This window comes from Motacilla alba, chromosome 17 (assembly GCF_015832195.1).
Source record: "Motacilla alba alba isolate MOTALB_02 chromosome 17, Motacilla_alba_V1.0_pri, whole genome shotgun sequence".
Classification (NCBI taxonomy): Eukaryota; Metazoa; Chordata; class Aves; order Passeriformes; family Motacillidae; genus Motacilla; species Motacilla alba.
In genome coordinates this window covers 1,611,581-1,638,251 of record NC_052032.1, presented here as the reverse complement: position 1 = coordinate 1,638,251, position 26,671 = coordinate 1,611,581, and the positions used below count along the sequence as shown (strand labels likewise).

Genomic DNA, 26,671 nt, shown 5'->3' with positions numbered 1-26,671 from the left:
AGCCAGCACCACGGGGTGTCTGGACAGGATCCAACTGCCAGGACAGCTCCAGCCCTGGGGACAGAGCACTGGAGATTTCTTCCCAGTGCCTGACAATACCTGGAGTGACTCCTGCTGGGCGAGCAGCTGGAAACCGTGTGTGTTCCTTTGCAAGTCTGAGATAAGCAGAGGCAAGTTGGGCTCTTAGTTGTTGACAACTTTTCTCTTTGTAGGACCTGATGCAAAGAAACAGAGACATTTCCATCCAGCAAAATAACTTTATTTCAACAGGGCAAGTACAGCCAAGTGGTGATTCCAGAGTTGCCCAGCAAGTGTCAGCTCCATGATCCGTCAGTGAATGTCCTGCTGATGACTCGAGGATCCAGGCTCTGTGGCCACGCTTCACAATGATTTCTTAGGTTTAGATTTCAAGTGAAATACATTCAGATTTGCTCCTGTCAGAGCATTGCTCACCAGTACATGGTTGGAAGTCACTGAGGAGTGAGTTAATTACACAGTTACCTGATTCGTGTGAAAAGAAAGCAAGGCTGCAACCCACAAGCCCCTCCCTCTCTCCCGTGCTGCTGCCCAAAGCCCTCCCAGCGCCGTGCAGGGGGAGGTCCCCGGCGTTCTTTGGGCCTTGGCAGTAAAAACAGTGCCTAAAAACACAGCAGCAAAAATCCAGGCAGCTTTGAACGGCACATTTCCACTCTGCCAGTCTGTGATCAGTAAGTGCTGCTCCTGGCACCTGTAGGAAGGAGCAGGGCCCACGGCAGCCCCCCTGCCCAGAGCTCCAAAGGACTCGGTGCAGATGGTGCTGAGTGTCCGGCCCTGGCTGGAGAAGGATGAACTTGGCTTCATTCATCTGGGCGTTGTTTTGGTTTGGTGAAGCATTAAATAAATAAATAGGGCTGCTCTGTCAGCAGTCTGGGCTGTGGCTCCCAGCTGGCAGCTCGGCCTCTCCCAGCTCTACCCCGGCTCTCCCGTGCTGCTCTGGCCCTCCCCGCCGGCCACATTCCTGCGCTTCCTCAGCTGCATCTCCTCATCCTGCAGGAGAAAAGGAAGCACAAACTGAAACCTCAGCATCCTCTCTGAGCTGGATAAAACCTGTCCTCTTCACCTCCTCTCCCACCAGCTCGGGTAAGCCCAGCTCCTCTCTCAAAACACCGACACCATCTGACACCCCCACGTGGGCCCTTCCCCATCCATCCTGTGCTCCCACCGAGGAACTGTCCATGACTGACACAACAGGCACCTTCCAAACCCTGCTGCAGTCAGAGCAGCAGGGATGTGACCTGTCTGAGCTGTGCTGCTCAGCTCGGGGGTCACACCACAGCACACCTGGTCTCACAGTTAGCTCAGGGTGGGCCTGCTGTCCCACAGGATCAAACCCCTGTGCTTGGAAGGGACCTCTGGAAGATAAATCCAGTCACCTGCTCTAAGCAGGGACGGCTCAAGTGCTGGAGCTGGTTCTTCAGGGGTTTGCTTTTCAAATGTCTACAAGGGTGGAGTTTCCACCTCTCTCCACACAGCCCAGGGTGGGTGTCAGCTGTGTGTACAGGGCAGCACTTCCCACTGGCCCCAGAGAGGGTTTCCTTCAGCACAAATTGTGCCTGTCTCCTCCTGGCTTTTTGATGGGCATCTTCTCCATAACCCCCTTCTCCTCCATAACCCCCTTCTCCTCCACAGCCCCCTTCTCCTCCATAACCACCTTCTCCCTACCCACCCTGCTGGCAGATCCTCCCTTCAGCTCCTCTCCCCCAGGCTGGAGGAAGCAGCTCCCTCAGCCTCTCCAGCCCTGATCCACCTCATGTGCAAACCCACAGAGCTGCAGGACCAGGATTTAACTGTGGCCAGTTTTTGCCACACGTGGCAGGGACTGACCTGAGGAGGGTGAGCATGTGCCATGTAGTGTCTGTACCAACAAAAAGCAATTCTGCACAGTCCTCCTCAGCCAGCTCCTCCCAGATGCTCCCCTCAGCATCTCTCCCAACACATCCACCTCACACCGTTCAGGCAGGACCCACAAAGAGCAGCCTGTGCCTGTTCCAGTGGGGCTCATACCGAGTCAGAGTCTTCCTCAACCTGGTTGCTTATGAAATCAAGGTAATCATCCTTCTGGCTGTCCAGAACTTCTTCCTCATACTCAGTCTGGTAGTCTGACTCATCTGAAGAGAGAAGACACAAAGCACAGGGTTTAACTGGCAAGCAGAGAGGCAGAGGAAGCTGGGAGAGGAATGAGTGCCACTGTCACCGAGCACAGGCAGGACAGTGCCAGCAGCTCTCTGCAGCTCAGTGAACTGGGACTGCTCACACAGATCTCAGCTCCCCAGCACATAAAAATAAACCACGACCTCTGTGTCAGCTGGTGTCCTGGACCCCTCCAGAACCCAAGGAACCACAGGACAGCAGCCCTGTCCAACTGTTCAGGTCACTGTGGTGGGTGCCAGCTCCCAGAGGGACATAGGTTTGGGGGGGATGCTCCCTGGGGAATGCTCTTCACAGCACAGCTGCTGTGTTCCACCCCTCAGCCCAACCAGACCCGTGGGACACCTTCAGAAGCCTCTGAGCTGCCAAGCCAAACTCCCTGTGGTCACAGGCTCTGGGAACATGGATCCCAGGCTTAGGGTGAGCTCTGCCTGCTGTGGAGCTGATAACTGAGTGTCTCACAATCTCTGCTCCACAGGGACAGAGACATTTACATTCCTTTCCTCTCTGCAGAGGACAATCATTTGCTTTCTCCAGTAATCCAGCAGATTAACATAATTTAGGGAGTCTCAAGAGCTGTGCACAGCAGCAGGATGTGCAAGGAAAGCCCCAGCCCCAGCCCCAGCCTGTTCCCATGGAAGAGGACACATCAGTGCAGAGCCTCTCCCAGCATCTGGAGAATCTGCATCACAGGCAGCAGGAGCAGGACCTCCCAAGGGCCTGAGGAACAGGACAAGGGGGAATGGCCTTAAGGAACACAGGGATGGATGGGATATTGGGAATGAGGAATTGCTCCCTGTGAGGGTGGGCAGGCCCTGGCACAGGGTGCCCAGAGCAGCTGGGGCTGCCCCTGGATCCCTGGCAGTGCCCAAGGCCAGGCTGGACAGGGCTTGGGGCAGCCTGGGACAGTGGGAGGTGTCCCTGCCATGGCAGGGGGTGGAAGTGGATGGACTTGAGGGTCCCTCCCAACTCAAACCCTTTTATGACTCCACCTGCATCAGGGCTGGCTCCCCACAGCAGCTCCAGGAATGTGCTGGGCTGGGGGAGCCATTGATGGTCCCAGCTCCCCCCAGCCCCTGCAGAGCCTTGTCCCAGCCACTTGTGACACCAGGGCTCGTGGGCAGTGAGGCAGAGCCCCTGGCAGGCAGCACCTTCCTCTGCTGGCACCCAGAGCTTCAGGATGCAGCTTAAGGCATGAAAATGACATTTTGTGGTTACCATTAAAATCACGTTTGTGTGACACCAGCTCTTCTCCCCCTTTCCTGAGTTAATTCCAGTGTGCTCTGAGGCAATACCTGGATGCAGCCCACTGGTGAAGAGAGGGGCTCCTGTTTAAAGCAGATCCTTGATTAAGTATTTCTCCTGGGAGCCATCAATAGCATCTGCTCCACACTGAAGACAACAGCACAGTCTGTTCCACAGCCTTTTCTCCTAGCACATAGCTACAACCAACTGCTAGAACATTGGAATGAAAGACATTAGCTCTTTTTTATTTTCTTTTATTATTTTTAGGTTTTGGGTTTTCTTTTACTGTGAATTAGAGAATGATTGTTAGTTTTTACTGAAAACACTAACGATGATCTTTGATAAAATACACCAGAGAAACTGGAAACTAATCTGAACAGCAACAGACACCACAAACAAGAGTTTGCAGTTTATACCTCCAATAAAGCCAGCTGCCATCAAGACCAAATTCCTTGATTTTCCCAGCACTATTCAGCATTTAACAGGTCCTTCTACAGACACAGAACCAAGAGCCACCCTTCTCATATCCCTAACAGCACAGCTCTGGATGCTGGAGAGGGAAAAGGAGAGCAGGAGGTGGCCCTGCTGTCCCAAAACATCACCTTCCATCAAGGCTGAGGCTCACAGTGACTGCTCTGGGCACTTCAGAACCTCCCAGAGGCAGCAAGCAGGACCAAGGCCTTGCTGCTCTGTTAACTCAGGACCACCCAAAGAGCTCAGCCTGGAATCCAGCCAGCCAGGAGGAGGTTCCACCCTAGCAAGCTCCCCAAGCCTGCCCTGAGCAGGGTGAGCACATTCCCTGCAGGAAGGGCATTTCCCCACCCAGAGATCTGCCTTGTGCTCCTGCAGCAGGGTGTTTCTTTGCTTTGGGGCTGATTCCTGCAGGGAACCCCCAGCTGGGGACAGCTGTGGTGTGGCTGGAGGGGTCAGTCAGGACCTGGAAGCCCAGCACAGCCTAAGCTGCATTAGTGCTGCTCCAGAAAAGTTCTTTTTCAAGCAGCAAAGATGCAGAGGTGGCTGGTGCCTGCTAATTGTGTCCCTTGAGAGGTGCTGGGATGTCTCCTGCTCCAGCTGAGTGGCAAACCCAGGCATCTGGCACCATCGTGAACACTTCTCCTCCACAAATCCCTTTATCCAAATGACCACTGCTACAAATCCCTTTATCCAAATGACCACTGCTACAAGTGCTTCATCTCCTGGGCCCAGCAACCCCTCACAGGGGGAGCCTGAGCAGGGATGTGACAGAGCCACCCCCAAGAGCGGTACCTGTGCCACAGCCACAGCTCTGTGGGTCCAAACCACAGCTGGGCAGAGGGATGATCCTGGCTGAGGGAATGGGGGCATGGAGAATGGGAACAGGGCCACCAACACTGCTCTGAAACGAGACACCTGTGCCCCAGCACTCTGGCACTCAGCTCCTTCTGCTCAGCCCTGCCTGTGGCACTGGCTCCCTTTTAAAAACTATTTGATGGTTTTGGTCCCTGCTCTCAGTGTGCTCAAGAGAGAAGAAGGAATTCCCCTGCCCTTTCCCCACAAAGCCCACACAGCTCCTGCCCCATCCAGGCTTCTCACCCTCTGTGCTGACCCTTCCCCATCCATCAGAACTGCAGCCTATCCCTTTGCTTTCTTGAGAACAAAATTACTGCCAGAATTTCCCCAGCCAGCCCGAGACCTGCAGCGTGCTGTCAGAACAGGCAGAGCCTCTCAGCCTCTGTGATCCAAGACCTCCCTCAGGAAGGGATTTCCAGGGAGAACAATGGTGACAGTGAAGGGTCACAGCCAGGCCACCAAGCTGTCCCCTCCCCTACCCAGGTCACAAGCCTCAGAGCCCCCTCACCCCCACAGCAGAGCAATGCCAGAGCTCACCAGCCTCGAGGAGCCACCTGACAGCCACGAGGCCACTGCAGGGAGGTGTCACCCTCCCCCTGAGCTCAGCTCACCACAGGCCTTCCCCCACAGCTCTTCAGCAAGTGTCGCATGCACGGAGGACACCAAGGAACGTCACTGCTGTCACTGCCACCCAGACATGGCCAGGGTCCCTTCAGCCACACGGAGCCACCCACAGCAGAACACAAAGGAGCCTGCCCAGCACGGTGCCCACGTGCACGACTCTGCTGCCACCCCCGCCTCAGACCCTCCAGCCAAGGGACTTCAGCAGCCATGAGGAGCACTGGCTCCTGCCCACCCCATCCAGCCCCAGCTGCCCCTGCACTGCCCCTCCTCAGCCCAGGTCCATTGGCCACACTCCATCCACGGCCTCGCCCAGCAGAAAGCAGGAACCATCAGGAGCTCCAGAAAGGAGCAGGATCTGTCCCAGTGCTCTGGTTAAATCTCAGCGAGTCCCAGTGCCTGAGCCTTAAATAACCACATCCCATGAACTCTTCACTCTTATTCACAATGGCTGCTTCAACCACATTTGATTAATATTTTCTTCATAAGGCATATGATTGTAATTAGCATTTCAAATTACCACAGGGACATCTCTGCAAACAGTCACAGATGGGAGCACTGCTAACTTTAGCTTTCCCTCTGCAGGAACAAGAATCAGGAGGAGGGGAAGAGACTGTTTAGAAAGAGCTCCAGCCCCGGTGACACACTCAGGGGTTTCAGGCCTGCAAGGCTCTGATCCTTTTGGATCTGAGAGCTCCATAACCAGGGAGCTGCTCCGCAGGGCAGGGCCAGCACAGGGCACAGAGCACCTCTGTGCCACCATGCAGGAGCTGCTACCTGCTCCTCACCAGTTCACTGCTTCTCCCACGACAGGAGAACACAAAAAGCACTGGAGCCAGTGAGTCACTCCTGATCCTACTCACGACAGCAGGGAAAACATCATTGGGGCAAAGCTTTAACTCAGCCTGCCCTGCCCAACACAGGCAAACATCCTTAGGGCAGGGCTTTAACTCAGCCTGCCCTGCCCAACAGGGCTGAGGATGGAGCTGGAAGAAGGGCACAGGACAGCCTGAGGGGATGGAAGCTGAGCTGCCACTTGTGTTATTTCCCTCAGCTGAGACTCCAGCAGGGATTATTTCCCCCGGGGAGCTGCCCAGTAAGAGGCTGGCAGCAGGTGCTGAGGACACCCCGACCCATCGCGCTGTCCCAGAGGAGGTGGCAGGAGGGAGACACAGAGGGCCAGGGCTCTGAGGGGGGCAGGGAGTGGCTGGCAGTGCCCAGCAGGCCCCTTGCTGAGCACGGGAGGGGAGGGCTGGCAGGCAGGCAGGAGCTGTCCCTCGTCCCCCCTCCCTGCCCCTCACCGTCGGCCAGCGGAGCCTTGACGGGCTCGATGCGGGACACGATCTCGGCCAGGTCTGTGAAGGACGTGGTGGGACAGGTCACGTTCTGCAACACAGAGAAGTTGAAGGTTTGTCAGCAAATGTACACAGAAATGTACACAGAAAATCCAAACAAGTCGAGACTGTATAAAAATGATATTGAACAGTCAAAGCTCCAGACGCACAAATTCTCCACAGCTGCCCCCTCAAAAGCCATTACTCATCAGTGAGAAATCCTCCAAACAGCTCTCCTGAGGCAGGTCTGCTGGCAGAGATGGGATTCCCAGCAGTGGGACATGCTTTTAATGGCTCTTACTCCACCCACAAATGAGAAGCCTTATTAAAAAGACCCCAGAGACAAGCACAGGAGGGGCTGGGCCCTGGCATGGACAGAGCTCACTCCACGTGTTTTTCTCCATCAGTGTCCCTTTGTGACAGGGACTGGCTGGGCCAGGTGCAGCCCCTAGGGAGCTTCTGCTTTTGGGAGAAGGTGACCAAGTGGGACACACAGGTGGCCCATCCCTCAGCTGGAGTGATGCCACAGAGGCTGCAGGGAGAGGTGGGCACTGGGGTGAGCAGGACCCCCCAGGGACCCCTAAAAGCCCCAGAGCTGGAGGTGCTGCAGCGAGCCAGAGCCTGCAGAGACATCTCCCACTGCAATTCCCCTCTCCAGTAAACCATTGCTATTTTCACTCTGTCTCACCCAAGCAGTGGGCTGAGTGTTCCCTATTTTGAGAAGTTCTTGCTCTAGTCTCTCCTCCAAGAAAACCCAACTTTGGCATTTAAGAGCCCTCTCAGGCTTCCTGCAGCTCCCCCTCCCTCTCCGGGGCTGGGCACTATGTAACCAGGAGGACACCCGAACACCTCTCATCCTTTTTCTAAACCCAGTGAGTTTAATGGACACAGCAACAACCCCAACGCAGAGGAAGGGGATGGGGGAGAGCTGGCAGGGGGAACTGGGCTGCCAGGAATTGCTGTGCCAGTTGTGTTCCCCAACACCCAGACCTGCCTATGTGCTCCCAGCCAGGGCAGCTTCCTAACAGGGGGTTTTATGAACAATCCTCTGCTCCTCCGGCAAGAACACCAACCCTGTGAATCACACAACCCCTGTGGGGTCACAGCAGCAGCCCATCGCTGCTGCAGCAAAGTGCTCTCAGTTGACCTTTCATCTGTAGCTGGTTTTGATGTCATTTAGAGCAGCCACAGCACACAGCAGATCCAGGACAAGCAACGGGGGCAGAGAAAGCCTGGAGGGAATGAAAAGGTACCTGTATGAAATGGAACAGCAGCAGCTCAGGACACACACCTCAAAACATAAAGAAGTTGAGAAGCTCATTGTGACTGTTAAGGAACTGCTGGAAAGGATGAGTCAGCCCAGGCTCACTTTGAACATCCAACCTGAACGTTCCCAGTGCAGCAGCTGCAGAAAGCTCCTTCCCAGGACAGGGAAGAAAAGCTCCTTGACAGCTCCAGCCTGTGCCACACAGCTCGGTGAGGGACACGTGCAGCCTCTGGCCACCACAGGGACACAGCCAGGTCTGAGGCTGTCCCTGTACCCCAGAACCCAGGAGGATGAGGTGGCTGCTCAGAGCACTCGAGCAGAAAGTGCCAGGCTGTCCTGGGAGCAGGGACAGGCAGGGACAGGCTTTGGATGGGATGGGAAGTCCAGGGCTCTGCATGAACAGCTGAATAAATCCTGCAGGGCCCAACACCTAAGTGTGCCCCAGGAAAACCATCAGCAGCTCCTGTGGTGAGGATGGATGGGACTGAAGTGTGACTGCACCCTCAGAAGCATCTGTCCCCCAGCTGTCCCCCAGGTCAGCCTGTTTGAGGGCACCTGGGGAGGCAGCTGCACCCAAAGCCTCAGCACCACGACTGGAAAACCACTTGTGGGAAACCAGGTGTCTTCCCACACTCATTAGGTGCTTTACAAACAGGAGTTTAATGTTTCACTGCTTCCTCTCACTACTTTCAAGGACAAAACCACTCTGCCAGCAGATAACACATAGCAAAGAAGTGCCTCAGATCCACCTGAAAGCTACTCTCAGACTTCTCTGGTATTTTTTTTTCCAAGGAGGAAAGTTTTCTCTTTGGCACAATCTTTATTAAATAAATTAGATAGAAAGACAGTTACTATTGTAGTCCACTGGATTATATTTAGCTTTGACTCTGAATAACAGCTCAGTAGACAGAACTCCCCCAAGCAGACCCAATTAATGGTGCTGCAGCATTCCATACTGGGGAGGAGTAAGGGCTGCTCAAAGTGAAGTTTATGTAAGGTTCCTGTTGTTTGTGTCTTCAGTATTTGCATTTTGGAGACAAGAGAAACAGGGACTAAATGATCAAAGCAAAGGAGAAACATCTAAATGATTAAATATCTGGATTTTTAAATAAAATTGCAATGCTCACGACGTAGAAATGAGACGATAAGAAATGGCACTCAGCTCTCAGATGTTGAACACTCCAGAAATAGATGAAGAACTAAAACATATAAAGCATCAAAACCTTTGCTAATGAAAGGCAAGTTAAAAATATCAGCTGCTCTGCCTGGAAGATAACACAGTTAAAGGACTTAAGTGACTCTAATGGACTAAGAAAAGCAAGAAAAATACCCCAGTGGGAGCTGCAACAGTTGTAACTTCATAGAAATAAATCTCCTGCAAAAGAAGTCAGATGCAAAAATCTTGGGTTTCAGAGGGCTCTGGAGTTTTAGGAGGATGAGCAGATGATCCCACAGGTCCTTGGGATGCACAGAGCCCGTGGTTCCTGCTCCATAACCCGGCAGGGTTGGTGAGTCACTCTCCCAACCCTGTTATTTCCATGCTGTGGCACCTCAGCAATCAGCACTTGGTGCCTCATTATCGAGTGAGTGCAGGGCCAGGCTGTGTCTGCAATGAGGAGGTGACAGATTTGCTCTCCAGGGCACTGAAGTGCCACAGAAGCCAGGGTAGGTGTGATAAATGTCCATCATGCTGCTGTGATAGCATGATTTAAGTGAAATATTGCCCTCCATTACTGAATCCTGTAAAAAGGGCAGTTTAAAAAGCAGTCTTCTTTAAAAGAAGTGTCTGTCACAGCAGTGAAAATGTTTTGAGACTTTTTACTGGCTGGTGATAGAAGCAAGGCTGAAGTAGGACACAGCCAACTCTGAGACACACAGTTCTCCCTGCCTTGACTTCTCCTCACGACTTTTAAAACAAAACCTGAACCCCAGCCCCTCATGTCTGATCAGGAGGTGCCAGAGGTGGACTGAGGACCCATCTTGTGCAGCCACACTGAAGCACCTCCTCATCCAGGTGTGCTCCCAGGGAGGAACCTCAGGCTCATGGATCTCCAGTGGTTTCCTCCAGGGCTCAGTCCCTGTGTGCTCCTTCCAGAGCCACTCTGGCCCTGCCAGGCAGTGTGGGCAGATCCATCTGATGCTGGGAAGTCCCCCTGGAGCTGAGGGTGACATTCACCTCCTCCCAGCAGAGCCATTTCCACTCCTCAGTGACTCACAGCCTCTGCTGACACTGAGGGCACCTGGATGTGGAATCATCCACCCCTCCTCCCTGGCCCAGTGTCCATCCTGCCATCCATCCTCTCCCTATCTCCGAGCCAAAGTGCTCTGCCACCCACCCCTGGAGAGCTGCAAATCCTCAGTGTCATCTCTCACCTCACTTGACTTCCCTCTGTGAGGCTCATGACAGCTATGATTCATTCTGGCCATCCCTTAAAAAATTACTGCTCATTTCCCTCTCTAAAAGATGATAAAAAAGAATTACTGGGTAAAACACGAAGCCTTTGTAGCACTTGGGCTTCAAATCAGAGGGATTCAAAGGAGAGGAAGGACAGTGAGCCCTTATATTATCATATATTATCCAAATTCCTCAAAAAGGTGATAACTGTTTCTTAAAACCAACTGGAACTTCCCTGCCAGGAAATCCAGAGCACTGAGCTGTGACCAACCTCAGGGCAGTCACTGTCCCCTGCCCCGGCCCTGAGCAGCTCCAGGAGCACAGAGCATTCCCTGAGCACTTACATCAGTTTTGGATTTGCAGGTCTCTTGCCTGTCCTTCAGCATCTTGTCAAGGACTCCACTCCTGCACCACACATTAAATACAGTTTTCCCATGCTGGTATCCCACTTCCTGGAAAAAAAAAATAATCAGGAGAAAAGAAAGGAATTAATAACTGCCAGCAGCATGGAAACAACTGGAAAAAACAGACCTATCCCTCCAAGTTTTACTCTTTTTCTCAGAACACAGTAGAAATTGTGTTGAAAAATCAAATGGGAAGGACAGAGCAACAGCTTTTGGGAGCCCTGGATCCCATCTCCAGCCGTGGTTCTGGCAGCAGCACTAAAGCTCTGGTGTTGTCTCTCCTGTCGTTTTTGGATGAGGGTTCAGAACCTTCCTTGGGGCTGGAATTCACTTCTCTCCATCTATCCCAGCCCAGGGTGGGGGTGACTAAGGGGAGAGAAAGGAGCTGACAGCTCTGCCACTGGCAGGTCAGGCTGACCCAAAATAGCCAGGAGAAGCTGAGCTGCAGGAACTGACCCACCCCTGCTCTAGGCTGAACATGAGGGGTTTGACATGGAGAGATTTCAGCTCCTTGGAAAAGGCTGGTGCCCATTTCTATTTCCTGTAAAATCCAGGCACACAGCTGAAATGAACCCCCCCCACTGTTTCCCAGCCCCTAAGGATAAAGGAATGCCTGGACTGTCCTTCCCTTTGGACAGCACAGTGTAAAGCTCCCTTGTGGACAGAAATTACTGAGTTGTGCTGCAGGGAATGAGGATCCAGGAGGTGCTGCCCCTCCATCCCTGCAGTATCTGGTGCCAAGAACCTGCTCTCAGACAGTGACACTTGTGAGGAACTGCCCTTCTCTCAGGTTTTATTGCACTGACAAAATTTGCCCAGTGCTTTTACATCTCTTTAACAGCAGCACATTAGAACAGAGCAGGGATGTGACAGCTCACGATCTGCTCCTGTGATGAACTACCACACCTGTCTGTCAAGGTTTTCACATCAACCAGGGCTCTCCAGCTGGCAAAGAACAAAGAATTATTTATCAGCAAAGTCCTAGATCCACAAGCAGACAGCAGTGTTTGCCCAGGAGCCAAGAGACACCAAATATCCCAGAGGAAATATTTAGACTGGGGAAATCAGCTGGTGGTTTGGAGTAGCTGCTGTGTGTCCCAAGGAGTCTCTCAGATGAGAATCCGCAGGGCCAAGCTGTGCTCCTGGGGTTGGTCAGTGTTTGCTAAGCCAGGACCAGAGAGATCAGTCTGCAGGCTAAGGAGCACCACAGCTTCTCACTAAAGTGTAATGGAGATTGACTTCAAGGAGGAGTGGGGGTTTTCCAGCCTTGGAGAGGAGCAAAGCTCTCAAGGAATATCTGGACATGGAAGATGCCTGCATGGCTAAAACAGGCAAAGAATGGAAGGAGGCAGCAAAATAATTTTCTTGACAGGAGACACTGAGCCAGAATGGCTTTTGCTGTCCTGCCTGAGCAGGGACATTTCTGCTGTGAACACTGGATTATATCACCAGGACAATTCCCTGCACACCTGGAACCAGCTCTGCCCATGCTGGGCTCTGACACAAACAAACACAACCCAGTGCCAGTGATGTGTGACCTGGCAGCATCACTTCTCCAACACCCTGACACTGGTGCCACTTTGGGACCCTCTAAGGGCTGTAGAGGAATTATGGATGATGTTTTATTCACAGAAATGTTCAAGCATTCACAGAACCAGGTATTTTCATGTTTCCCTCCATTTCCAGGATTCAAGGCCCCCTGACAGATTTCTGCAAACCTTTCATGCTACAACAAGCTCCAGGAGGAGGAGAAAGCGAAGACAAACCCCAGCCCACAGCAATGCCAAACCCCAAAATTGCCCAGAGCAGCTCTCACCGAGCAGCTGAGCCCAAACTGCCACAAAACAGAGCGAGGCAACCCATCCCTTCAGAGGTCATGACAGAATCAAGATTACAAACTCAATTCCTGCTGCTAATCCAATCTCCCGGCCGGGATTTCATTCCACAGCATTATTGAGTGTCAATTATTCACTCTGCCAACGCACTCCTCTCGCTCTGCACCGGCTGCAGCACTAATTAGCAGCAGCACAGCAGCGAGGAGCAGAGCTGTGAGGAGCAGAGCAGTGAGGAGCAGAGCTGGGCCCTGGGTTGCCCAGGGGCACTCACACAGATCTCGTCGAACTTGCCGAAGTCCAGGGTGCCGTAGCGGTCGATGGGGGGCCGGATGTACTCGCAGTAGTCGCTGTTCTTCACCATCTCCAGCTGCCGCACGCAGCACACGTAGGCCAGCCGCGTCTGGATCTCGGCCATGTTCAGCACCTGCCCAGCACAAATTCACAAATTCAGCTCCTCCGGGTGGGTTTCAGAAAGTGCTCCGTGTGCTCAGCACGGGGGAGAAGTGAGCTGGTGTCTTAGGTTGGAAATGGAGCTGTGTATTCCATTGCCATGTGTCAGAGCTGGGGCAGCTCTCTGCTGTCCATGGGGCAGGTTTCTTTACCTCTCCCACAGCCAATCCTCCCTCCAGGAGATCTCTGCTGTTCATGGCCACTGAGTGTCCCTGCATGGCTGATCAAATTCCATCATCCCATGGGGAGATGCTGTGCCCAGGGCAGGAGCCAAGCATTCCTACCTGGATCCAATCTGAGCCTGGAACAGCACAGCAGACTCTGCCCCCTGCATTCCCAGAGGAGCAGCTTTCTTCTCCCTGCATTCCCAGAGGGAGAGCAGGCCCATCTCCAGCAGCCCTGGAGCTTCAGAGGAAAACTCCAGCCTTGTCCAGGATCCCTGCTCCAGCAGAACCACAGCTGGCACTGCAGGAGGGCTGAGCCACCATGGAATGGCACTGCTGCCACCACCCTGAACCACAGGGGGTCAGGTCAGATTCTGACTCTGGCAGTGGGGTTTTTTTTCTTATTTTGTATTACTGCATTTTGATTTAAATTTTCTTACTGAAGAACTGTTATTCCTGCTCCCATATTTTTGCCTGAGAGCCCCTTAATTTCAAAATTATAACAATTCAGAGGGAGGGGAGTTTGCATTTTCCATTTCAGGGGAGGCTCCTGCCTTCCTTAGCAGACACCTGTCCTTTCAAACCAAGACAGCTGGCACCTGGTGATGGCCTGGCACAGCAGCACCTCCAGCTGGGTCTCAGTGTGGGCAGGCAGGGAAGGAGTGTCCATGGTCAGCACAGGAAGGGAAGTGCCTTCCAACAAGCTTGAACCAAGACTTTCACTCCAGGACATAGTGAAATATATGTAGAACTTAGAGATCTGTGCTGAGGTGAGGGGCACAGTGATCCTCCAAGGCAGAAAGCAGTGATGTCCCATCCCTGCCAGTGTTCAAGGCCAGGCTGGACAGGTCTTGGAGCCTTGGGGTGGAACTGAATGAGCTTTAAGGTCCCTTCCAACCCAAGCCAGTCTGTATTTCCATGGTTCTCTGATCTGTCCAGTGCCTGGGCAGAGATTTTGCAGAATGGCTGAGGTGGACAGGGACCCCTTGAGATCATCCAGTCCATCCCTCCTGCCCAGGCAGGGTCAGCTGGGGCAGCTTGTCCAAGACCATGTCCAGCTGAGTTTTGACCATTTCCACAGATGGAAGCTCTACCAGCCCTCTGTTTGGCCAGTGTTTCACCACTACCAATTAAAAAAAGTGTTTTGTGGTGGTCAGAAGGAATTCCATGTTTCCATGGGTGCCTACTGCCATTCAGGCAGTTGGGATATTTCACTGGGTACTACTGAGACCAATTCCAACTGGGGAATGCAATTGGGAGGAAAGAATTAAAGTGAATATTCACTTGGGGGACAGCAGCAGAGCCAGGTAATTTAGGAAATTAAGAATAAGGAACAGAGTTCACCTGAGCACACAGAACAAAAGGAAAATAACAATAATAAAATCATGCTCTGCAGATCCATGTTTATCAGTTGTACTTAATTATTGCCAAGTGCTAAAATCTCCCTAAATCAGCAGTTCCGAGACATGCAGGATGGAAAGTGAGCTGGACAGATTTACTACTTTTATGGGTAAAATTAATAAATTCTGACTTTATCAGAATGCATGCAGCTCCAAGGAAAAGTTTCCTTGCTCTAAGAATTCTGCCAGCCCCTTCCCACATCACTGCCTTCCCTGTGGTGTCAAGACACTGCCCAGTTCTTTGAACAAGAATTCAAATTTCAGGAGAAAAGGAGAACTCAGGGGTGACCTCATCATTCTCTGCAGCTCCTGAAAGGTGCCTGTGCTCAGTGGGGTTGGGCTCTTTCTCCAGGCAGCACTGACAGAAGCAGAGGACACAGTCTCCAGCTGCACCAAGGGAAATATAGGCTGGATATTAGGAAAAAGCTTTTTACAGAAAGGGTGATAAAGTTCTAGAATGGCCCGGGGAGGTGGTGGAGTCACCACCCCTGGGTGTGTTTAAAACAGACTGGATGTGGCACTGGGTGCCAGGGCTTAGCTGAGGTGCTGGGGCTGGGTTGGACTCCATGATCTTGAAGATCTTTTCCAACCCAGTGATTCTGTGAAATCCAGCAAAACAACAAATCTGGCACAGACTTGCTCCCTGAGTAACAGAGGGAATCTTCCCACTTCTCCCACTCCTCCCACTGCTCTGGAACACCATCCAGCCTAGCCCCCAGTACCTTGACTTTCTCAGCCAGGGGGTTCCACCTCTTCCAGAGCAGCCACCAGCCGCTCAGGCAGTCGCCGTAGTTGGTCAGGTCGGTCTCGTCGCGGCTGCCCACGTCGATGGCGATCACCACCTTGGCCCCCATGGACCTGGCCACGTCAGCTGGGGACAGGAGGTGTCAGAGCCCCTCTGCCCTGCTGCTGCTGTCCCCAGGTGCAGATACGGGTCTGCATGGCTCAGGGGTGTGACCCGAGGTCGCACCCACCGCGAGCGAGCAACAGGACAGAAGTGAGCAGCGGTGCCCATCCCCGCAGGGATCCAAAAGGGGGATGTGGCACCTGGGGACACTGGTTAGTGCTGGGGAATGGCTGGCCTCAGCCTTAGAGGGATCTCCAGCCTAAGTAACTCTGATTCCACATGAACTCTGCAGCAGCTCTGCCCAGACCATTCCTGCTCAGAGAGGCTCTGTGGGAAGGGAGGGATCCCAAATCCTGCACCAACCAAGCCCAGAGAGACCCCAGGGTGAGTCCCCACTGCTGCACTGCTGGGGGACATCACTGACAGGGGATGTTTGCCCCAGATCAGTGGGATGACCTGACCCTCCATGAGGTCACCAGGCAGCAGGGGACAGGGGACACAGCACCAGGGCAGTGACACCACGTTGGGTATAATGGGATAGAGCACATCGAACCCACATTAATTCCAAAAAAAGACTTGGGGGACCTGCAGAGAGAACAAGTGGCAGTGCCTTAGGGAGAGCAGTGCCAATGCTGCAGGGAGAAGGTGACAATGAGAGGAGCAGGACAGGGACCTGCCAGCGAGGAGAGGCTGGATGGCAGCCTGAGAACAGCTCTGGGATCCAAGAGAAGGATTCACATCTGAAAGTGGGAAGAGAAATGAGGCAACACTTCCCACTTCAAGGTCAGTAAAAGGACGAGCTGCAGTCTTTGGATACGGGTGAGGATTCAGGGAAGCACCAAGGGAGGGAAGAGAAGGACATGAACCTCACAGAATGGATTTCTATTTCCTTCACACCCCCAGAGTCCAAGATAGTTGCAGTTTCCAGAATAGTTTTGCGTAGGAAAACCACAGCTCTGAAGAGCCAATTTAGCAGCTTAATTTAGACACTTCTTTAGATCAGATCTGTTCTGTGACTTGGATTTATATTCCTGGGCTCGTTCAGTCTATTGTTTCCCACCCAGTGTCACCTGTGCCTGCTCTCTGCCCTCTCCAGCTGTGGAGATGCAAGAGGTGTTTTGGTTTGCAATTCACAATTCTTGCTTACAAGCACAGAAAATGGAGATGCTGATTTGGGGGATCTGTTTTGTGCTATTTCAGTTTCTGGGTTTTAGGTAAATACAGCCCTGATGGAAAAATAAAGTCAGGGTGTGACAGGAAGATGTAAATTACTTGGGTTGCTCAGGTGGGAGTCTCTGCCTGACGTTCCTCCCTCTTTACCTGAGGCACAAACTGCAGTGACCCTGCAGGGCTCTGCTGCCTCGGCCACCCCTCAGCCACCGACCCTTGTGGCTGCACTGAAATCTGTCCCAAAACACATCCCAAACATGGCCAGTTCACACCCCTGGACCCTGCTGGGGGGTTCAGACCTCATCCCACACCCCACATCCCTCCTTCCATGGCCCCATGATTCCCCCACTGCCACATGCTCCACATGACACCAGCCTGAGCAGGAAATGCTGTTGCTCTCTCAGAATTATTTCTTAATTAACTGATTGAAGAGAAACTCCAAGGTAGATTGTATGTCTGTGGTTTGATTCCTCCTCCCTCCCTTCAGCAAGCACTAAATTCAGACTTAGCTGGGAGTTGTATGTTCAGAATTTGGCTATCAGGAAATATTTCATTAAAAAACAGTATTAATAAAGCCAAGAGAAAGGGAACACTCAGGAAACTGAGAGCAAGGACTCCAGGTACCCAGCATGAGGTTAAAGGTGTCTGTGAGATTTCTCTTTGTTTTAGGGAAAAAAAAAGAGCCCCAAGGCTTGCAGGCTGTTTGATGGGCAGGACTGGGAGTTTCTCCCCCCATGAGCTGTGCTCCTACCTGGCAGGTTGTTGATGTAGCCCCCATCCATGAGGAGATGGCCATCCTTGGGGTCACAGAGGGGTGGCATGTACCCCGAGAGGGACATGCTGGCCCGGACGTACCTCCACAGGGAGCCTGCAGGGAGGGCAGCAGCATTAATCAGCCAGCATTAATTACTGCCACGCAGGGGGGAGGCTGCTGCACTCATTAAGATAATCAAGAGATAGAGGCTTTCCTCAGAACACTGTGAGGAAGTTATTAAAACAGTTTATTATTTTCTGTATCATACTACTGGCCAGGATAAAACAAAGACTATGCAGACACCAGGCAAAGCTGGAACGCAGGGGTTGAAGCCCATTCCTCACATTTACTGCCTCCTGTGGGATCTCTGCACATTCCTACTGCAGGAGCACCGGGGCTGCGTGGAGCTGGGGCTGAGGGGGAAGGAAAAGGTTTCTCCTGGGGACAGAGGGATTGACAGAGCGAGTGAGCTGCAGTCACTGTGTTCTGCAGAGATCCACAAACCCCTGACTTTTAGCAGGACCTGAACCTGAAAAATACAAGCTGTAGAACCCCCCAAATTCTGTTTTCCCTCCTCTGCAACAAGCAAACGTTTTGTCTTGTGAAACCACTGCGAATGCCTGCTGGGCATCATTATCTTCTCTTGGGCCATTTCTGTTGGTGCTGTAAGGAACAGTAATAATCCTTTAAGCTGTTAGAAACAAAGTTTAGTCAAGTAGAAATTGATTGGCCGTGTTTCCTGTAAAACATTCCGCTTTAAGGCTCTTATACACTGATTTTTCTCTTAACATTTGCATCAACCAAATTGGGAAGACACTGCATTTCCACAGGCCAAGAGGCTTGTCTGAGAAGTGAATCTTTAAAATATCAAGATAAGTGAGCCTTGCAGTGTTAAATCACTGCTCAGTAATTAACTGCCTGGTGCTTCCAACAGCAACTCTTCCCAGCAAATTCCCTGGGAATTGATTTTCTTTTGGTGTTTTCTTTTTAAAACAGATAACAGCTCTGTTTCTAATTACAACCCCAGCACTCCTGCTGTTAACACAGGTTAATGCTGGCACATTTGGGGGTTATTATTAATAGTTTTAGTGGAACTTCCACCCAAGGAAACTGCTGACGTGTGTTACACCTCACAGACCAAACCAAGATGGGAAATGGCAGCAGCTGGGAACTTAATTTATCTCAATTCAGTGGAGACAACCGTAACCATTCTCCAGCTGATTCCTCTCCTTCCAATCAACTTCCACAGGGACAAGCAGCTGGCTGGCGTGAGTTTCCTGACCTCAACTGGCTTAACCTGCTGTGGAATGGGAATACAAAACCTCTGAGAAGGGTTAATCCTTTTTCTGCTTGCTTTAGCTGCCCTGATCAAAGCCCACAGTCCTTCAGCAGCTCCATAACCCTCCTGGCACGGCAGGAATGGGCAGTGTGACCTGTGCCAGCCCCAAGGACAAACATCAGATGTGGCAGCAAAGGCTGCAGCTCCCCCCAGGAATATCTGGGGCACCTGGAGGCCTCCCCTGCAGGCTGAGTTATTGACTGACAGAAGGCAAAGGCAGGGACACATCCCAGGCACCTCAGATCCTCCTCCCCTCTTCACTCAGTGAGAAACAGAAAGGATTGACCACAAATGAAAGCCCAACTCAGCCCCTGCTTCAAGGCAGAGCCTGTTCTGGGAGAACACAGCTTCATTTAGGGGAATTTGAATTGTCAAAGGCTTTGGTTGTTTTAAGTCTGATTTATGGCTGAAATACCTGCACTTCACTTCAAGGATGCTTTAAGTATACAGAAAGGTGCCAACGGAGCCATTTTCTCCTCAAATAGTGAATGCAGCATCTCATTTAATTCCCTCCCCGCAGCCCTGTCCCTTGTCCCCTGTGTACAACCACAGCTTGGTGCTCAGCAAGTAACACACAAGGGAGAAACAAAAGGAAAGACAAATTTCAAAGATGAGACAAATTCCAGGAAGAAGGGGTGACCCTGAAGTCCCCCACGATGACTGAAGGCCTGGAGAGGCCGTGCCCACACTCACCATCCCTGTGCACCCTCATGGCCGAGGCAGTGATGTCTGTGGTGATGGTGAAGTAAGGAATCCACAGATCCTGCAACAGAGGAGTCCCAATTTTACTAAATCTGTCACCTTGCACTTGACTACAGCCTGTGCCTGACACACAGCAGAGCAACAACCTCTGGACCTTACCAGACAGAGCTACAGACACACCTGCACGGATGAAGGAAAGCCCCTCACTCCTGTGTTTAAATTCATAAATTTGTCTCTCATACAAACAATTCATTCAGAACCAGGGCAGACAAAAATCCTCCTGTCCTTTCTGCAGCAGCAGGAGCCCCTTGTTCCAGCAGAGTGTGCAGAGGCAGCACACAGAGCTCTTCACACAAACCAGAGCCACCTTCTGCAGGGTATCTTTATTTTAATTTCAGGTGAAGGGTGGGGGTCTGATGGTCACTCCCATCCCAAGGGATCCTGAGGCTGTTTAGTGCTGGAGGACATGAGGAACGTGATCATCCATGGCCTCCTGACTGAGCAATGGTCAATTTTTACCTCCTGGTGCTGGAGCCAGGGGTCATCACTTCAGCAGGAAATGCAGACCCAACATTTTCTGGAATCAAAGAGGACAACACCAAACTCTGGAGCACTGGCTACAGGAACAAAGGACCCTGCAAGGTACATCTCCAAGAAGGTTCTAGAGGTTGCCTGAGATCCTGCAGGGTAACACAACAGTGGAGAGTGTGGAACAGAAGGAGGATGGCTGAACCAAGAGCTTTGGGAGTTTATTCAGTGGGGCCAGAGCAAACACCCAGCCCTGCTCCTGGGAAGGCCTGGAAGTTCTCCCTCTGGTTTCAGCTGTGTCTCACCTCCCACCTGCTGGAAAAAGCAAAGGGGAAGGTGGCCTCCCAAGTGTGCAGGGCTCTGCTGGAAAGAGGACAGTTTTGGAAAGTTTCCATGGTGCCTGGTGAAACGGTAGCTGCCAAGGGGAAGCAGGAGGACTTGTCTGAGTAAACTGAGCTTGTGCCCAGGAACAGCTGATGCTGCTCTGTCAATCAGAAAACTTGAATCAAGGCTGAAGAGGAAAACCTGCCCTCCCAGGCAGCCTTTGTTCACTGGACACGGTGTCTGGGCCTTCTCCAGCACAGCTTTAATGGGCCTTAAACCCAAACCAAGCACAGGTTTGGACTCCAGGACCACTGGAGCTGGAAGCCCTCCCTCACTGGCCAGGCTGCAGCTCCTGGTGTGATTTCTGTGCTGTTCAGCCTGAAATTCTGCACTGCCAAGAAGCAGGGGTCTTTCTGCTGAGTTTAATCTCTTTAGCAGCTCTGCAAAGCTGGTGGGACTGGGGAGGGCTCACAGGCACTGCATGAGTATCACAAGCCCAGTGTAAATGCCAGAGCAAAGTGGATGAATAAAGTGTGATTACAAGAGAATTAGGGTGCCTCTCCGTGCTGAAGATATTCTGGAGATTGCACTTCTCAGTGTATCAACCACATATTAAGCAGAAATAGGGGAATGGGAGAAGCAGCCTCTCTGACACCTCCTTTCATGTCCCTGCAAACACCTGCACAAAGCAAACTAACCCAAGCCCTCCCATGCAGCAATAAAACCTCACTGCTCAGGGATTGTTCCACTGATTTTGGAATAGAGCATCATTCGAGTCTGAAACAGGACTTAATAAAAGTCTTGTCTGATTCCTCACACCTGAACCCCAGCTGAGATGATTTACAAGGGCATTTTGGCATGGGGATAAGAATTGGAGAATTCTTATCCCCATGCCAAAACAGAGCATAAAAATTCCAGAGGCCGATGCTCTCATAGAAGGATGGGTAATTCAAGAGGAAAATAGCTCTATTTCTTGAGAAATTTCCTCCAAGCACCCTGGCCTGGGTTTGTGTATCCAAGAGCCCCATCCTGGGTTTGGGTGTGCCCCGTGAGGGTCTCACATGGACGATCCCAGCTTGGGGAGTGCCTGTGGCTGGAAGCAGTGATGGGGTTTTTGTCACCAGGGCCCCCACACGAGCAGCACTGCTGGGAATCAGGAGACACCCACGTTACAAGGGTTGGCAGAGAGCAAATTTCAGAGAAAATGGAAACCTCCCTTCCAGTGTCAGAAATAACAGCTCAACGTCAGCGCTCCTGCCTCCCAGGGGGGAGAGGAGTGAGGACTCTGTGGGAAGCTCAGGGGTGTCACCTCACAGCCACAGCAGCAAAAAGGAGGATCTGGCCCAGAACTTCTAAATTTTAAACTTTTCTAGAGCCAGGAGGGTCAGCCTCTCAGGCAGGAAGTTCCCAGGTTTGCCTGGGATCACTGCAGATCCTCCCAGGAAGGAGCAGCTGTGGCCAAACACCCCAACACAACCTCTGCTTGTAAGGCTGTAATTAATTTTACTGATAGGAATTTCCAGGTAGAAATCATTGCCACCCAGGCAAACCCACCCCACCTAGGAAGAAAAGATGGATGTTTGTAGTTTGGATCCTTTAATTCATTGATAAAATAATTTTTCAAGGTTCCTGGCTCAGTTCCTGTTCCTTTCTCAATCTCCCTTTACCCTGGGGTAGCTCCCAGTTCCAGGACTGGCTACCCCACACTGAGAGTGGGAATTGCAGTGAAGGAATAACTCCCCCTTTCCTGGCTGAGCTACACAACATTTTTCCTTATTTATCTGAGGGAATTCTTCCCACAAGAGGAAACCCTGGCCATGGACTGAGGGGCTGTGCTGGTCAGCACACGTGCAGAGATGATGCTGCTGCTGGATGCCTCAGGACTGGATTTCTCTCACACAAAACCTTCCTGTGGCTGCAAGGGAAGACCAGAATATGCAACCACAGCTGTTGAAATTCCTAAGGAAGGAATCTGCTGCATCTTAAAAAGGAAGTACAATGAACTGACTGCTGGAATCCAAAGCAGGGATAGACAGAAATGGCCTCAAGTTGCACCACGGGAGGTTTAGGTTGGATAGCAGGAAAAATTTCTTCATGGAAAGGGTGGGCAGGCATTGGAACAGCTGTCCAGGGAACTGGTGGGGTCACCATCCCTGGAAGTGTTCAAAAGCCATGTGGATGTGGCACCTGGGGACAGGGGTCAGTGGTGGCCTTGTCAGTGCTGGAAGAATTGCTGGACTCAGGGATCTGAGGCCTTTTCCAACCTGGATGATTCCAGCATTCTCTAAAACCTGCTTGTCTCCAGCACCATCCCTCTGCACAGCAAACTGCTATTTTAAGCCACATGATGATTAATCACTTACTTTCATATTTGCATTTAGGTAGGGAATGTTTTGGATTATTTTTACCAAATATATTTAAAGTATATACAGTGTTAATTTGCTACATGATCTTTCATCACAAGGATGCAAACACAGGAATAATTTGGTTAAAATTGCAAATCAGGTGAAATTCCGAGGCTACCCAAACACTCTCTGAGCTGGGTAATGTAGGAAGACAAACACTGATAATGTGCTTTACAATCTGCTGCTGCTGAGGGAAGGGGGAGAGGTGCATTCCAAAGGTGGCTCTTGGCTCAGGTGGACCCCACAACATCCAGCAACTAGAAAAAGGTCACCACATCCAAACCAGGACACAAAGGACTCTGCCATTCTTGCAGTTTTCAGTAGCCTGCTCAAAAAAAAAACTCACTCCAGCTTCAAAACTAAAATTCAAAAAAGCCAAACCCATAGCAACCCAATTCAAGCCCTTCTCTGGTGTGCCCTGATCTGTGAGACCTGATTTGCAGAAAAATAATGATGAAGCAGTCTCAGCTGTTCTTCTTCAGTGTCACAATTTTCACCTCTTCTCTCAGAGAATGAGATCCCTTCATCAAACTGAAATAGCTGCAAATAATCTACAGTTTGTGTTTTCTAAATCCACCAAAAAGAAAGAACAGGCTCCTTCCTGCAGCCAGGGACCACCACATTCACACTCTGACCATATTTTCAGTCACCCAACAGCTCCAGATTTCCATATTAGCATGGAAAAAAGCTATTTCTGTTCCAATAGAACACAGGGACATAATCTCCTGTCCATAAGGTGAATAAACAACCTACCTCTATCTGCTTATCTTTGAAGATGTTGTTGATGCTGTTGTTAAAAGCTGCTCCAGAGAACATAGAGGTTATTGGGTATGTCAAGTCTAGAATAGTCTTAAACACTGAGTTCATAACCTAAAAAGAAAAAAAAAAAGGCATTTCAAAGGTCAGAATGCATAGGAATATGTGCATTAAGGCTGCAATTCCAGAGACATCCCATTCCAGAGTTCAGAGCCCACATGCTGGAAGCACCACAAGTGCAGAAAAGAGTTGAGAACACAGAAATACAACTGCAAAATCTACAACCAGGAGGTCCCTGTGTGGTAAATTTACATTCAGTAAACCCCAAAGCAGAAGCAAGCCCTGCAATAAGCTCTGCAAGAAGGAGCCTTGCTTCCCTGTGCCCCAGAACAGCCCAGAGCAGGTGCTCAGCACAGCCTTCAGCCTGTGCACGAGGCCACAGATGCTGCAGCTCCATCCTTCACATTTTTTCTATTAAAAAAGATGTTCTGAGTTGTCTTCCTCACCATTATCCTTCCCACAGCACCTGTGTGGTTCAGTGGTGTGGGAAGGAACCCATAAATCCATGGCAGGAATTGCTTCATCCATCTCTTCTCATTTGGGGGTCACACCCAATTTTTCTCCCAGACTTAAAGCTTTTCTCTGCCTCACTGGAAGCATTTAGAAAATCATGTCTGGGATTCTTTGGGACTACAACAAGGTTCAGTCAAGCACATGTCACAGAGCTTTAAACACTCTCTATGGAGCAGGGTCCATTATTTGTCATTCCCAAAGTCAGTTACTGGGATGTGTTATGGACCCAGCATTTAACTGCTGCAAACCCAGCACCAGCAAGGGAAACCAAACCACATCAGGTTTCCTAAAGCACTGCACCTTTCCTAAAGCACCAACCCTTCTAACACACAGATCCTGCAATTAAGCTTTCACAGATTCCTTTTCTCTCCATTTCAACAGCATTTTTACACCTATGTACTGACCTACAAGAAAAAATTATGAAAATCCCTAAACTTTATGGCATTTTGGCCATAGTATTTGCCCATAACTAGGCCACTGCTGTCAAATCCTAATAAATCTTAACAAAATTCAATGTTTAATATATTACACCCTAGTCCAAATGTAAAAGAAGACCACAAAACCCAATTAATTCCTTTCAAATTAAATAGGATTTCACTGGATGAAATATTTCCACAAGATGAAGTATTTTCTCTCTCTACATGTTCTCTGTAATTTAACAGCTTCTCAGAGATCAGGGCATCCTTCCCAGGCAGACACATGGAACAGCCTCAAACCTGCCAGCTGTTAAAGCAGCTGTGAGCAACATCTGGCCTTGGCTTTACTCTGCAGTGATTTAAGAGCAGCAGGATCAGCCTACATTGTCATATCCAGCTGCCTTCAAATATCTGTCAGGGATCTGGCCAGAGAACACGAGTGCAAGGATAAAAAAAGATCATTAAGAAGGAGGATGGGAACAGGAAATGCGGGAGAAGGTAAAAAGGCTGAGCTCAAACCCAAGGATGAAGCTTCATTCACATCTTCGCTCTGGGTTTGATGTGCTGAGGACAGTGTGCCAACCTAACTATAGACTGCTACCCACAGCTTCAGAGGGAGATGGAATTAGTGCTGCACCTAAAATAGGGATCAGGTCTCTTCAGAATGATTAAATCAGGGGAAGAGGCATCTACAAAGAGCCCTTCATTTAATACTGAAGAAAAATCTCTCCCACTCAGCAGCAGCCATCGGGCTTCCCTTGTTGCAAATGATATTTATGCTGCTGAGCCTCCACATTTCTCCTGATCCTGACAGTGATCTTGCCCATAGACAAAATACTTCCAATTAACAGTTATTTCTTAATATTTTCATTTCCCCGAGCTGGAAGATGCCCTTTAGCTGAAGCTGATGGCCAACAGCCTCTCTCAGCCTTCCAGGAATAGCTGCAACCACCTCCTGTTCCCCAGATAAGTTCAGTTAAAGATCACCCTCTGGGGAGGCAGACAGAGCCTTCTGCTCCTGCTCCACTTCCTACCAGGAGCTCTGGCATCAGCTCCAGCAGCTCCAAGAGTTTCATCCCCTGACACCACCAGGATGGGAAGCCCAGCCCCGAGCCAGCTCTGTCAGTGCTCTCAGGGCTTGCAAGTCATGAATCATGGAATTTTTTGGGTTGGAAGGACCTTGAAACTCATCTCATTCCACCCCTGCCATGGCCAGGGACACCTCCCACTGTCCCAGGCTGCTCCCAGCCCTGTCCAGCCTGGCCTTGGGCACTGCCAGGGATCCAGGGGCAGCCCCAGCTGCTCTGGGCACCCTGTGCCAGGGCCTGCCCACCCTCACTGGAAGGAATTTCTTCCCAATCTTCATTAACTTCTCATGAACTTCCATTACTACAGCTCTGATACAAGATGAGCTTTCTTTTTAAGAAGACCTTCAATCCTAAAATAATTTTTAAGCAACTCTAGGGTATAGAAAACTTCAGCAAGGAAGGGACAAGGTTCTGCTCACAGAGGAGAAGGACAAGAGCAAAGGCACGTGACGATGGACAAGAGGAACTGTCATCTCTGGCTCTTTTGTTCTTTGATGCAGCATTGTGGCAAACTGGTGTGAAAAGCCAGTATAATCCCAGGATTTTTCAATGTTCCTGACTATAAAAAACTCCCAAGGTTATGGGAAAACTTATGCAACAACAAAAATTTCAAACAGATGCAGTATTTTTTAAACTACTCCAAGGATCATGCATTGCCTTCTCAGCAATCACATATAAAGTTTCAATAAAACAAGGAAAGGAATTCCCACAGGAAAAAAAAAAAGTTAAATCAATACAATAAAAATGTAACTCAGGGCTGAATGAGAATTGGCATGACAGGGAAAAACCAAGGACTGATTTCTGGCCAGATCAGCTCATTAAAGCATAGGATCTCCCAAAGTACAAAGAGAGCAGGGTCAGAGGCATAACCTCCTGACTCCCTGGGCAGAACCCACACATTTCTTTGAGCTGTCAGTGCCACCAGACAGTGACAGGCAGCAAATGATGGCAGTGTCCCACCCAGCCAGCCCCCATCTCCATTAGGAGCAGTGTTTTAGCCCCACACACATCAATAACTGTATTCCTTTCTAAGAATATTCCATCTTTGTGAAATATTTCTACTTTGAGATATTAATCCTCCAATTAAATAAAACAACAATCTGCAAACACTAAAGCTTTGTCTTGTTCACTTTGCTGG

General features: G+C 50.7%; 1 protein-coding gene across 2 annotated transcripts in view; it reads right to left on the bottom strand.

Moving 5' to 3' along the window:
• Positions 1-237: 237 nt before the first annotated feature.
• The window catches only part of PNPLA7 (patatin like phospholipase domain containing 7), a 126,399-nt gene continuing 99,965 nt past the window's right edge, over positions 238-26,671 (bottom strand). For both annotated transcript variants that reach the window (XM_038155911.1, XM_038155910.1), the window contains exons 28-36: positions 23,454-23,570; positions 19,435-19,504; positions 17,400-17,516; positions 15,354-15,502; positions 12,889-13,041; positions 10,723-10,830; positions 6,684-6,768; positions 2,044-2,147; positions 238-1,026 (exon numbers count right to left, since the gene is read on the bottom strand). In XM_038155911.1, coding sequence (XP_038011839.1) covers positions 949-1,026; positions 2,044-2,147; positions 6,684-6,768; positions 10,723-10,830; positions 12,889-13,041; positions 15,354-15,502; positions 17,400-17,516; positions 19,435-19,504; positions 23,454-23,570 — 981 coding nt within the window. In that variant the 3' untranslated portion in view covers positions 238-948. The remainder of the gene's footprint in view (positions 1,027-2,043; positions 2,148-6,683; positions 6,769-10,722; positions 10,831-12,888; positions 13,042-15,353; positions 15,503-17,399; positions 17,517-19,434; positions 19,505-23,453; positions 23,571-26,671) is intronic.